This window comes from Aedes aegypti, chromosome 3, assembly GCF_002204515.2.
Source record: "Aedes aegypti strain LVP_AGWG chromosome 3, AaegL5.0 Primary Assembly, whole genome shotgun sequence".
Classification (NCBI taxonomy): Eukaryota; Metazoa; Arthropoda; class Insecta; order Diptera; family Culicidae; genus Aedes; species Aedes aegypti.
The window spans coordinates 290,867,176-290,879,441 of record NC_035109.1 but is presented as its reverse complement, the minus strand read 5'-3'; the positions used below and the strand labels follow the sequence as shown (position 1 = coordinate 290,879,441).

Genomic DNA, 12,266 nt, shown 5'->3' with positions numbered 1-12,266 from the left:
TGCGAAGTTTGATTTTTGACCAACTTCGCCGTGTCGCAACTCGATTCTCAATAGTGCGCATGATGCACACGACGGAGGGCATAGATGCGCACTATAGCGAAGTGACTCGCGACGTAGCGAAGTTGGTAAAAAATCGAACTTCACACGTTGATTCATCCATTTTTAGTCGCGAAGCAGTATATTCTACTCAAAGCCGAAGTTCGTTCCGCGAAAAAAACCATTAAAAATAAAACAAGAATGTGTAAAGAGTTCCCGTAATAGTTTGTTCCACAGCAAACCATCCTGGCGGTGGCGGATGGGAATGAAACAATCAAGCAATACCAATGAATATGAAGGTAAGTTCGGTTTTCCCATGGCATCTCGATATTTAGAAATTTTATCTAAATTTTTCAGTTCAACTCAGGGAAGAGCTCCATTGCGATCATCGGGAGCTAGCCGGAAAGAATTGTGGGAAGAACTACAGCAAGCTTGTGGATTATGAATCTTATCGAAGCAGCATGCCGCGGCAAGAAGTGGAAGTGATTGGCATTGGAATCAACACTGAGCATCAAATACAATATAATGGATCACAAATGATAAACCATTGCAAGGTTTGAGTGAAAATAAATACGTTTCATACGAATATTAAGCGTTATTTTATTTTTGTTTTGTTTTTGTTCACAACAGGAAAAAATGGCTAATTTTATTCAGTGTTCAGGATTTTAAACATTTATGCATAAATTAAATAATTTCCAAAAAATCATTTCCGGATATAAAATCTGTTTATACTAACCATGCTTAAAATTTCAAAATGCATCACAATGAGTGAATAGACCAAATATGGTTTTAGAATGGTATTTAAGCCATCCAGTATAATATTTTCTTAGCGTGCATTAATGACTATTTTCTATTTGCCACTCTCTAATTCCGCTGTGAATTTTTACACTAACTGTCATTTCGACTGGATTGAAGCTTAGCGATGCTTCAACCCAGGCGAATTGGGTCCTAAAATTTTTAATGAAATCTTGTTTTTATTTAATAAGACGAAAAAGCATGTTAGCACAGACAAACAGACGTCACACTCTCATCATTGTGCATCGACCACCTTTTTAACGGTCGATTCAAAAATATGGTAGGTGGTCAATCCACCACCTGCAGCGCTCGCATCGTTTTTGTTCGCGTTTGATGTTTACACACTACCGCCATCTGTTGGCCTGTCGGCCAAACGAACTAGTTTTAGCATTGGGCGTACATGTCATCGTGACTATGATTTTGATCGAGATTTGTTCTAAGTGTTACGTCTGTTTGTCTGTGATGTTACTGTAACTACTTTAGCAATTTTTCCCGCTCAAATAATCGCTATATCATGTTTAAACTTTAATTTAAAAATTTGGTCCATAAATGAACCTTGACACTTTTGATCATGTTTGACGTTCGCTTAGTCGACAAAAACACCACAAGGGTTTTAGTTCGACCACTGGGGTTATTCCTATCTGACATTTCGTAAGGAACACGGAAAACAAAATACACCCAAAATTTGAGTTTAAGCCAAAGGATGTGACAAAATCTAAAAAAAATTTTTTTGGGCTTAAACCAACGGAAAACATTAGAAAATTGAGTAAACATGTGTTTTTGGCCTAAACTTAAGCGTTTGGCACTAAAATTGGGACAGGGCTTTAGGACCCTATTGACAAATAGGAATAAAATTCCCTGCAGGATGAAAGAGAGGCAGCAAGGGGCAAGACAGATTCAACATGAGTGAATATTTGCACCAAATTCATCAAATTTGCTCAGGTTACATATTTTTCTGGGAGATCCCAAGGTAAAAGATGGTGGGAAGTTCTAAACGGGTACACTGTAAACTCGGCATTACCCTTTAAAGAATAAAAAATGCCCATTTTTTGCTGATATATGCAGCTGTCAAAATAAAGGGTATTTAAAATTTTCCAATAATGGGTATTTTGTGCCCATTTACATATTCCGTTCATTTACTCTTTAATGGGTGAAAAATTTGTAGACAACAATCGGTCGGACATGTAGCAGTGTTTGAGAAACTTCGGAGTTTTTTTTTTCCATAACAACAAAATAAGTTAGCAGAAATGCGGGAAGGTCCAAGGTAGGTACATGAATTGCTTTTATTGCCGTGTCGCATCTATTAATCAATCTTATTTTACAGGATGCTTTGGCTGCAGAGTACAATCCCGTATGAATGTTCTGGTCTATAGGAATTTCCAGCCCCATTTACCAGTTCCAAAAAGAAACTCAAACCCTGATGGATATTTAATGATATTATACTTTATGATGCATTGAATAAAAAATATGTGTTTATGAGATTTTACTTTTAATTATTCTATGAAAATCAATAATTAAAATATACTACATTATCATCTATAAAATAAGAGTAAATTTTACTCTGTTTTTTGCAAAATAAGTTTTGGATAATGGGTAAAATTTACTCGTTGATCTGACGTACAAGCCGTTTACTCTTTAAAGAGTAAAGGCCCTTTACTCTTTTTATGAGTTAAACTAGTTTCTCTCAAAGAGGGTACTTTTTTACCCTTTAAAGGGTACTTAGGTCTTACAGTGTATTGCTCAGAAAACACGAGAGTTACTCAGGATTGCTCAGCATGCTTCACCATACATACATACATAATTCTGCCGACAGCTGTAACTCTTCAAATTGACTATGGTTGTGTATGTTTACTTTCGATCGACGATCAAGTTGATCTACTGAGGTTTACGTTGCAATTATATATTAATTGATTGCGCACAGTGGATGTAGCCGAACTGCCAGAATTGTTCAGGCAGGACAATGCGTATGCTGCGTTGAACAAAACGACTGTTCGAGAAGAGTACCATCAATCATCCTGAATGGAGTTTTGCCTGTGGTGTAGTTTAAAGTGCGCGTTAATAAAACCTATGACATGACGTAATAATGAATGATCTTTCAGTTTGAGTCTCCTCCATTATGAGCTCCATGAGGATGATAAAAAAAAACATAAAAACTGTTCTGGGTTCATATTTTATTTTATAGGTACAAATACAAATTATTCGAATATAGACTTGTCATCGAAACTGAGTAAAATCTACGACAGGAAATTACACGAATTGTAAACTGCATCATCCAGCATTTTTCTCCCGGCATTAGAAATTAACCTCATTTGCAGTTTTTTTCCTTCAGGTCGATCGGTCTCGTGTCTCCGCATAATCATGAACCGTATTTCTACTGTTCCACAAACTGTTCATAACCATTCACGACAATATCAGTATAGTTTCAAATGACATCCAAAATAACAATAAACCAACCCTATCACAAACTGGTTTCACAGATTGGTGAATGGTAATCGGGAAAATCACAATGTGGGAAATAGGCGGTTAAGTTATGTAACCATTTAAAAACGAACAAAATTTTTCGTTTACAGTTTGCCAATTGATGGGTATACAGTGGGGATTCGTTCGTTGGGGGTCCGCTACATGGAATGACTCGATGGATGGATGTTCACTGGTTGGCAAATATTCCAACTAAAAAGCACTCGAATGTCAAGAGTAGATGTCAAACTGACTTTGACGTCTGAGCACCGTCGCATTGAAGTCTCCATATATAGAACAAATGTGTATGTATATGTGCGAATCGTGACGTTTTGCTCTCCCGATGCGTGAGTCTGCAGCATTTTCACCAGCTGTCAGTCGTTCCAACTAACGAGTCAGATTCGCTAGCTGGAAGGCAGTCGTGTTCCAACCAGCAAATCTCCGCTGTATTGTTCTTTTTTCATGAAATTCACGTTAACGCAAATAGTTAGAAAATTGTTGAACTATAAAATAGAAATAAGAAAAGTAACGTATGTGTAATAAGCCGTTTGTGGTTGGTTATGATTGTTCAACCGTATGCCTTACTGTACTGATATGTTCATATTATAAGAATAATTTTAATTATTTTCGAATACATTGAATAAGAAACAATAAAATTGAACGTTTATACCAAATTTATTTATTTATTTATTTTTATAATCAAACCTTAAGCTATCTCACAAACGTTTTTTTCCATTATTAAAAATAATAGATGATTGCAGTCCCGAGTTGATTATAGCTTCGCGTTTCACCAACATCGTTTTGTTGCGCATCATTTTCCGGACTGACTCCATGCGGATTGCATTGCCGTAAGTTGCCTGTTGTGCGTATCAAGACTTCCAAAAAGCACTGGTCGCTTCTGCTCGCACAGGACAGTTTTAGCAAGAGTCGGCATCTTTTCTGGGACCGCTTTCTGGTAAAGACTGCTATTTTGTTGTTGGAAGGAATTTCTGTAGATAGAAGGGGATTCACAGGAACTGTAGTCTCAGCAATTTAGGCTTCCGACGCCTGTTCTTCTTACGGCCACCGACTTACCAGGTAGCTGGATTATTTTCGATGTTGCCTATAAGTGTTGATCCGGTTCTTAAAGCTGCAATAACAAATTCCGTAAATACCGTTGAAACTTAAGGACACGTCGTAATGCCTACGTTTTGTATTTATTCCAATAATGTGGCACTAGAATAGACGGCAGCTGTTTTTTTATCGCAATCTTTCTGGGACAAGTAAACGGAGTGAATTTGCAATGTAAACATTTTATTTATTTTTTTATTTTCCCGATTCGCGAAAAATACACGCTAAAAAATCATCTACTCAGTAGCTGAATATTTTTCGCAAAATAATAAAAATATATTTTTTTTGTGTTCTATTTTGCACTTTTAGACTAAAAGGACATAAATACAGAAGTTTTAAAATGTAACTACAGATGTTATGTGCATCGTTTTAATAAAAAAGATAGATTTTAAATTATTTCACTTCTTGATACTGATGTACTTTTCAAACGTGCATAAAACAACACTTTCAAATACCAAAGCGTGCAACAGTTTCCCAAACTGTTAAAATTAAGTTTTATATTGTAAAATTTGCATGTGTAAGTGTGTTGTGCAAATTTATATCTGACGAGTTTTTATGTTTATATTGTCCAACTATATTCGCCCACTTATATTATCACAGTTTGGGATACATTATTCAAACCGCTTTTTATAGTCATTATTTTTGCGTTTCATATTGTTCAATAAAATAGCAACTGTTTGTGGAACATTAACCCTACCAGATATGAGAAACATGTTGTTTGGAAAGAGTAACAAATTGTATTTTACTATGCGGGCCTTTCTCGGGCAAACATATTCGTAGTTGGGAGTCGGCGTTTCCATTTCAGCAGCTTTTTTCTATCTTTTTCAAATTCATGGGCAAATTCATCTGCTTCGGATACTTACTTGGCTTTTGATTCCGATTTGGTTCAATCTCCAGACTTGTCATAGCGTATGCGTAGAAGCAGCAGGATAACCGTTCGATTGTTGCAAAAGGCATGTCTTCCACGTTGGATCCATTGCTGAGTGCTGCTCAGGAAAATTTCCTAGAAAAAATTGAACTACCGGGTACCCCCGTTGGTTTGACCACATTTAATCTAAGGGCTTGTTCATTTATTTCATAACGCTAAAATTGGCAATTTTGGACACCCACCCACACCCTCGTGACGCTTTTTGTATTGATACTCAACAATTTTTGTATGAGCCGTAACAACGTTCGGACACCCACCCACCCCCTAAAGCGTTATGAAATTTGTGAATGGGCCCTAAACATTTTTTAATCTGTAACCCGCTAATTTGCACGTCGTTCAGATTAAAAATGGTTCAAACGTCATTTATCTCACAGACAAACAGACGTAACACTTAGAACAAATCCCGATCAAAATCATAGTCACGATGACATGTACGCCCAATGCTAAAATCGGTGTGTTTGGCCGATGGACCAAAAGATGGCGGTAGTGTGTAAACGTCAAACGCAAACAAAAACGATGCGAGCGCTGCGGGTGGTGGATTGGCCACCTACCATATATTTGAATCGGCCGTTAAAAAGGTGGTCGATGGACATCGGTGAGAGTGTGACGTCTGTTTGTCTGTGTTTATCTCATGGAACGGAGTGAAGTGAGATGGAACGCCGTGGAACGGAACGCAGAAACAAAACAGTGAAAGAGGTTACCAGAAACACGTTTCTAGGGTGACTAAATGATCAAATTAAAAATGAACCCCGATGGTTTGCATGAGGTACCGTTCAAATTAGCGGGGTGCACGGTATAATAAATTAAGGAAATTAAAAAACATAAAAACGTGGATTTACTCACTATGAATTTGAAATCAATCACAACTTTTCATCTTAATTATTTTACGCTGTTTAGATTCAACAGACAGAGTTTGGTTTATTATTGTTTTTGTTGTATACCTTTTTGTAAAAATCATGATCATGATGATTCAAGGGTGGGAATTTTGATTCACAAATTCCTCAGAGTTGCTCAGAGTTACTCTGAACTGCTCCAGATTCTCTCTGCTTTGAACACTGTCTTGCCCCTTGCACGGGTCTGTCATTTTGATAGAACTGTCAAAGACCTTCCAGATCAGCTGATTTAAAACGTCACATGAAAAGGCATATCGCAGATTTTTTTTTTTCAAGTTCGAAAGCGCCAATAAAAGTGCGCAATAGGCCTTTTCATGTGACAGATCCGTCTATGCATTTGTTTACATCGGTGGAGAGCCGGTGCTAACACGGGCCTGTCATTTTCATAGAAGAACTGTCAAAGTGCTTCCCGATCAGCTGATTTGAGACGTCATGTAAACAGGCCTATGGCATCAAATCGGGCTGGTGTCTTCGGGGGACTTATTCTTTCTAAATCAGAGACTAAGTACTCTGAAGACACCAATGTGATTCGATGCAATCCCGCACTTTTATTCACACTTTCGCACTAATGAGGCCGCACTTCGCAGTCCAGTGGTGAAAGAAATACAAAATATTAAATGCCATGCTAAATAAATAGTAAATATATTTTTGATTTACACGGCGTGTAGTCGCCCGGATAAAAAATACAATACAAAAACAATATAACGTATTGAAACAGTACCATTCAATATATTGGAAATACAATACAGTATATTGTAAAATGACAATACAATTACAGTACAATATATTGTTTTGAACAGTTCACTGTATGGTATATGAGATTTTTGCAATATAATGTATGGGTGGTTAAGTATCGTAACAATACAAATATAGATATTTTCTCATACAAACATTTTGAAAATACAATACGATATATTGTTCATGTATTGTCTTGATAAGCAATTCGTGTATTGTTGTACAATACAAAAACAATTCAACGAACTGTATCATGGTTGCATTCGTCGTTACAGCTAATGTCAAGTGACTTCTAAAAAACTACTTATTTTTACTTTTTGAATATTTTTCACCCAACATTTCTAGATTACTTTTTCAAATCGACGTAAGTAACTTTCATACGGTTTTGAGAAAATTAATTAAGAAGAATCACAACCTTTCTTCTAAAACTGTTTTAAAATGAATCTCCTTTTTAACATTTTTTTACCGTGTACATCGCTTAAGTTTTGCATGCAATCAGCTCGCGTTAAAACTCAAGGTAGTTCCTATCATTTCCCACAAAAATTGCATGACAAAATGATAAGCCGTTTCAATCAGTTACTTACGACGTTTTTGTACCAGTGTAAAATCGACTCAAGTAGTGTTTTGTTTTGAATCTTGGTTAAGTCACTTTGTCTCCCATACAACGGAGCGGCGAAAGTAGCGGTTAGGTTGCAAAAGTGGAGAATCTTACTTTCGTCGTTTTGTAAATTCGGAAATCAAACGTTCTAGAAGTGAAAAATTGAGTTGGTTTAGAGCGAAGCATGTAGAATTTCGTCTGCGAAACACGTAGGATTGATAAAGTAAGTTTGTTGACTTTTCTGACTTGAGTCTGTTTAAATAAGTCTTCGAGATTTCTTGCTTTCTGAACTTGTTTTGTTTATTTCTTTCAGTAAAGCTACATAGAAAAAAGCAACAGTTGTTTTACGCGAAAATAGGAATTTGACCAAAATTGTAAGGTATAAAACCAATGGATCATTGAATGTAGTTTTTGCAAGTGCTCACCGCATCAAAACAAAGGCGCCACTGTATATGGGATTTAACATTGTGACAGCATTGCTGTTCTGTCAAACACACAAGGCTACGGTGGCGCTATCTATACTTTCCATAGCGGCCGTTTTGGTTATTTTAATGATCCATTAAAAACAATACAATGTTCTGTTACAATATATTATATTGTTTTTGAATTGTATATTCAAACAAGAATAATATTGCTTCGACATTCAATTACAATACGCTGTATTGTATCCAATACGTTATATTGTACATTAATGGTTTATGCCATTCACTGAATGATACGTTTTTATCCGGGCGGTAGTCCTACATCAAACCTGCAATGGGATCGTTCAAACATTACGTAACGCAACAGGGGAAGGGAGGGGGTCTTACATAGTGTTACGGTCCATACAAAAAATTTAAAACTTTCCATACAAAACCTGTTACGTGGGGGAGGGAGGGGGTCTAAAATTGGCAAATTTTGCGTTACGTAAAATTTGAATGAACCCAATCAGGATTTGCCATCCATTATGTCGACTCTTGTACAGCCCTGCAGTCTTTCAGTCAGCAGCGGGGGTGTAAATATAAACAAAAATATTTACTGCGATTCAAATTGTTTTTGCTTCGTAAAATGTAACGCTTTTTCACTGGAAATAGAATCGATTAATTATCCAAAAAGAGAATAAAATATCGCGTTCAAACTAGTGGCGATGGCTCGCAAATCGTTTGCCCCGAACACTCAACCGATGTACGTGTTGGAGGAATCGTTCTATCCCGAATCCTGGCGCGATGACTCACGGATGGGCGTTTTGCTGTCCGAGTTCCGCACCCGAGCGGTCAACCCGGAAAACTACGACTCCAAAATGAGATTCTGGAAGGAACTGATCGTGCGGTATAGTGAATATAAAGGATCCGGCTCGGTGTCCATTAGTGAGCTGAAACGGGTATTCCGAAGGAAGGGCACGAGTCCCTACTGTTTGAAGTTAGTGTTCGAGGACATGATGAAGGATGGCCAACTGCAGGCGAAGAATGAGTTCTTCCGAGCCCCGCAGGAAAGCTGGGGAGGTTGGGCGATGGATGTGCTGGTGAAGCGGCCTCTGGGGTGGGGCTTCGGTGTGGTGAAAGACCGGATAGTGGGAAGTGAACTGGATGAGAGTGCGGAATTCGTTTGTACGGACGTCATTAGGGTAAGTTGACGTATTACAGGGCTGGTAGCGGGTGTCTTTTTACATACATTGGTGTCTGTTGTACTGCTGGTCTCTATTTTTAATGGAAGGTCAAGACTCGTTTTAAAGTGAAATGGTCACTGAAGTCATTTTTTATGGTGAATCCAGTTAAAATTCTCGAGGGTCTAGAGATTTATACGAAATCATTTCATTTTGTTTCAGAAATTTCTTCACAGATTCATCGAGAAAAAGCTTTTTAGATTCTTTAGCGGTTTTCAAGTGTTGTCACAATTATGCAGATTTCGCAACTTTCACGGATTTGGTGCGATTTTGAAAGATAATTTCTGGTGATGAACTAGCCGTATGCGCTAAAAATCACCTTAATAAAGAACAAAAAAAAAAAAAGAAAGTTAATTCTGAACTTTCGCACGGATTTAGTTCTAATCACCGAAATAAAAGCATCGAAATATTGATTTGATTTGCTTCTTAGAGAATTTTTTAGATAAATTTCAAGGATAATAACAACACTATCAAATCTCAGGATAATATTTTCTGAAGGAATTCGTTGAACAACATGGGACGAAACATCTCAAGAAATTTATGTAGACGGGATAATCTGAGAGATTAATGGAGTAATTGTTGTGGTATTAACTGATGTGCAACCATAAGAATGTTTGGAGAATCCATAGAGTTTTTACTTAAGAAATCAAAGCAGGAAATTCTGGAGAAATCTCTCCAAGCATTCGTCGAAAAATCACGGAAAGAATTTCTTAAAAAGGTGGAGTGATCACTAGAAAATATTCTAGAGGGATCTCTAGAGCAATTCCTCCAAGTTTTCCAGAAGAAATCTCTGTAGAAACCACTAGTAGAATTCCTGAAGTTTTTCCCCGAGGAATCTGCTGAAAAAAAAAATCCTGTAGAACCTGTGAAATAGTCGCGTATTAGTTTCTAAAGGTTTCTTTGGAACCTCTAGAATTTTGCAAGTGACTTTAGAAATCATTTTATTTAAACTAGATAATTGAGATACTTTCCATTACAAATAGAGACTTGCATTATAATAGTGATCAAGTATATAAAAAGAGGCTTGCTACTTTTTCTGATTAATGTAAAAAAATTAAATCCTAACACTTACAGAGCCAATCCGAGATGTTGGAGAAGCTGATACTGAACGAGAATAAAATAAATGTGCTCCTGTCAAAAAACGCTCTCTTAGAACTAGTCAAAGATCTGAACATCAAGTCCGATGGATTGGATTTGGTGCTGCATCACTTATATTGTCGGCAAAGACTCGTTATCGAAAAACTACCATCCAAAATCGAGCACGAAAAAACAATCCTCCTAAAATTCGCAGCCCCCGGAGCTCAAGCCCAAGCCATAACGGACATCGAGCGGTCGATCTACAATCTGGAACAAACCGAGCACGACCTGATGAAGGTGATCGACAAGCTGGAGCAGAACATCGTCGACTCGATGGCGGTGGTAAAGGAAAACCTCCGCGAGGGAAAGAAACAGCTGGCCAAGTCCAACCTGCGCAAGAAGCACATGCTGGAGAAAAACCTGGAGAAGAAGATGAACGTGCTGGACAACGTTCAGAGCATGATGGCGCGAATTCACGACTCCCAGAGCGATCGTCACGTGATCGATGCGTACAAGATCGGCTCGAGTGCGCTGAAGAAGGCCTTCGCCGAGACCGGAATTACGCTGGACAGTGTGGACGATACGTTGGCGGAAATGAAGGAGGTATGTGTGTTGTGCTGTTCACAATATTTTGAAACTGTCTTAACCCTCTAATACCCAAATTTTTATTTTTGATTTAAAAGGGTGTAGAGCTACTTGGGCACTTCTTTGATTCCCTTTGGCATTGGAGGTTTTTCTAAGAAAAATTGTCTGAAACTTTACAATTAGAAGCATTTTAATACGACGCATATTGTTACCAAATATATGCCCAGTAGCTTTAAAAAAACACTGTCGAAGTGAATAAAAAGTGCCAAGAATAGGATCCGGCTCCTAAATAAAAAAAATGGACGCGTGTGCTCCGAATCCGGCGGATCTCCAGCGCAAGAAGTTGGCTCGGAACACGACATATTAAAGGATATATCATTGAATTCATCATGAAAAAATTCATATCTTCAGAGTAATTTTAAAATTTTTCAAGTTGTCCATAAGAAAAATGTTAGAGGAATTAAAATTAAAATCCGTGAAGAAATTACCGAAATAAAATCCTGAGGTAGTCGAGATATAAAGCGCGATAAGGAAACAATTGCGATTTTAACAATTTCTAACGGGTTTCAATAGAACAATAACTTGTTTTAAATGTTAACGGAACTGTAATACATTGTTCCATACATTTCCTTTTTTTAAATATATTTTTTTCACTCTTTTTTCAGATCATGGAGCAACAGGACGAAATGCAGACAATGATCGGCGCTCCACAGAACGCCGACGTCGACGATCTGGAACTGGAGCAGGAACTGTCCGATTTGCTCGATATGAATCTGGCGGCCAACCATGTAGCGGTCGCACCCACACCGGCTGCCCCAAGTCTTCCTACTGTGCCCGGCGCAGGACCACCATCAGGTGGCCAACCGACTATGGCGCAGTTGAACGACTTCGACAGGGAAATCGAGAAGCGGTTGGCTGCCCTGAGGACGGATGCTCCCTCACCCCCGTCGGACACGTCGATTCTTGGTGGAACGTCTACTCAATCACCGACCAGCAATTTGCCTTCTACGCCGGCTTAATATTTCAATATGCGCGTCACTAGGATTGTTTTATCGTTGTTGATTGTAATTGCAAGTTTTGATTAACACTTTTTAAGATAATATACAAATAGCTACTTACTTACTTGATGGGCAACAATTCCTTGCTATTGCGTTGAATCTACGCCGAATGAAGAAGCCTTCTCCATTGGACCCGGTCCTGGGCCAATCGCTTCCAGTCGCCCTGAACGTTAAGCGACCTTAAATCCTCCTCAACTGCAAAAAGCCATCTGGTGCGTGGCCGTCCACGGAGGCGACGGCCTCTCCCTGGTTCTCAGCTGAATATTTGTTTAGCTTGACGTTCCTCCGACATGCGAGCTACATGCCCAGCCCGGTTGTCCGACATTTCGCGGTAAATCATTCCGCGGTCAAC

General features: G+C 38.3%; 1 protein-coding gene and 1 long non-coding RNA gene across 4 annotated transcripts; one reads left to right on the top strand and one right to left on the bottom strand.

The window, feature by feature from the left end:
- Positions 1-3,944: 3,944 nt before the first annotated feature.
- Positions 3,945-6,287, bottom strand: LOC110679251. 3 transcript variants are annotated; one of them, XR_002502334.1, is made up of 4 exons: positions 6,268-6,287; positions 5,262-5,401; positions 4,476-4,541; positions 3,945-4,417 (listed from the first exon to the last, which is right to left on the bottom strand). It is a non-coding gene; the product is annotated as an uncharacterized LOC110679251 (long non-coding RNA). The 3 variants fall into 3 exon arrangements; XR_002502335.1 differs by having other exon boundaries at positions 3,945-4,503; XR_002502333.1 differs by lacking the exon at positions 4,476-4,541.
- Positions 6,288-8,528: 2,241 nt separating this feature from the next.
- LOC5565582 (charged multivesicular body protein 7) lies at positions 8,529-11,993 on the top strand. Its single transcript, XM_001649889.2, has 3 exons — positions 8,529-9,155; positions 10,269-10,874; positions 11,522-11,993. The coding sequence occupies exons 1-3, from the start codon at positions 8,679-8,681 to the stop codon at positions 11,873-11,875; spliced, it is 1,437 nt and encodes a 478-aa protein (XP_001649939.1). The 5' UTR covers positions 8,529-8,678; the 3' UTR covers positions 11,876-11,993.
- The last annotated feature ends 273 nt before the right edge of the window (positions 11,994-12,266 follow it).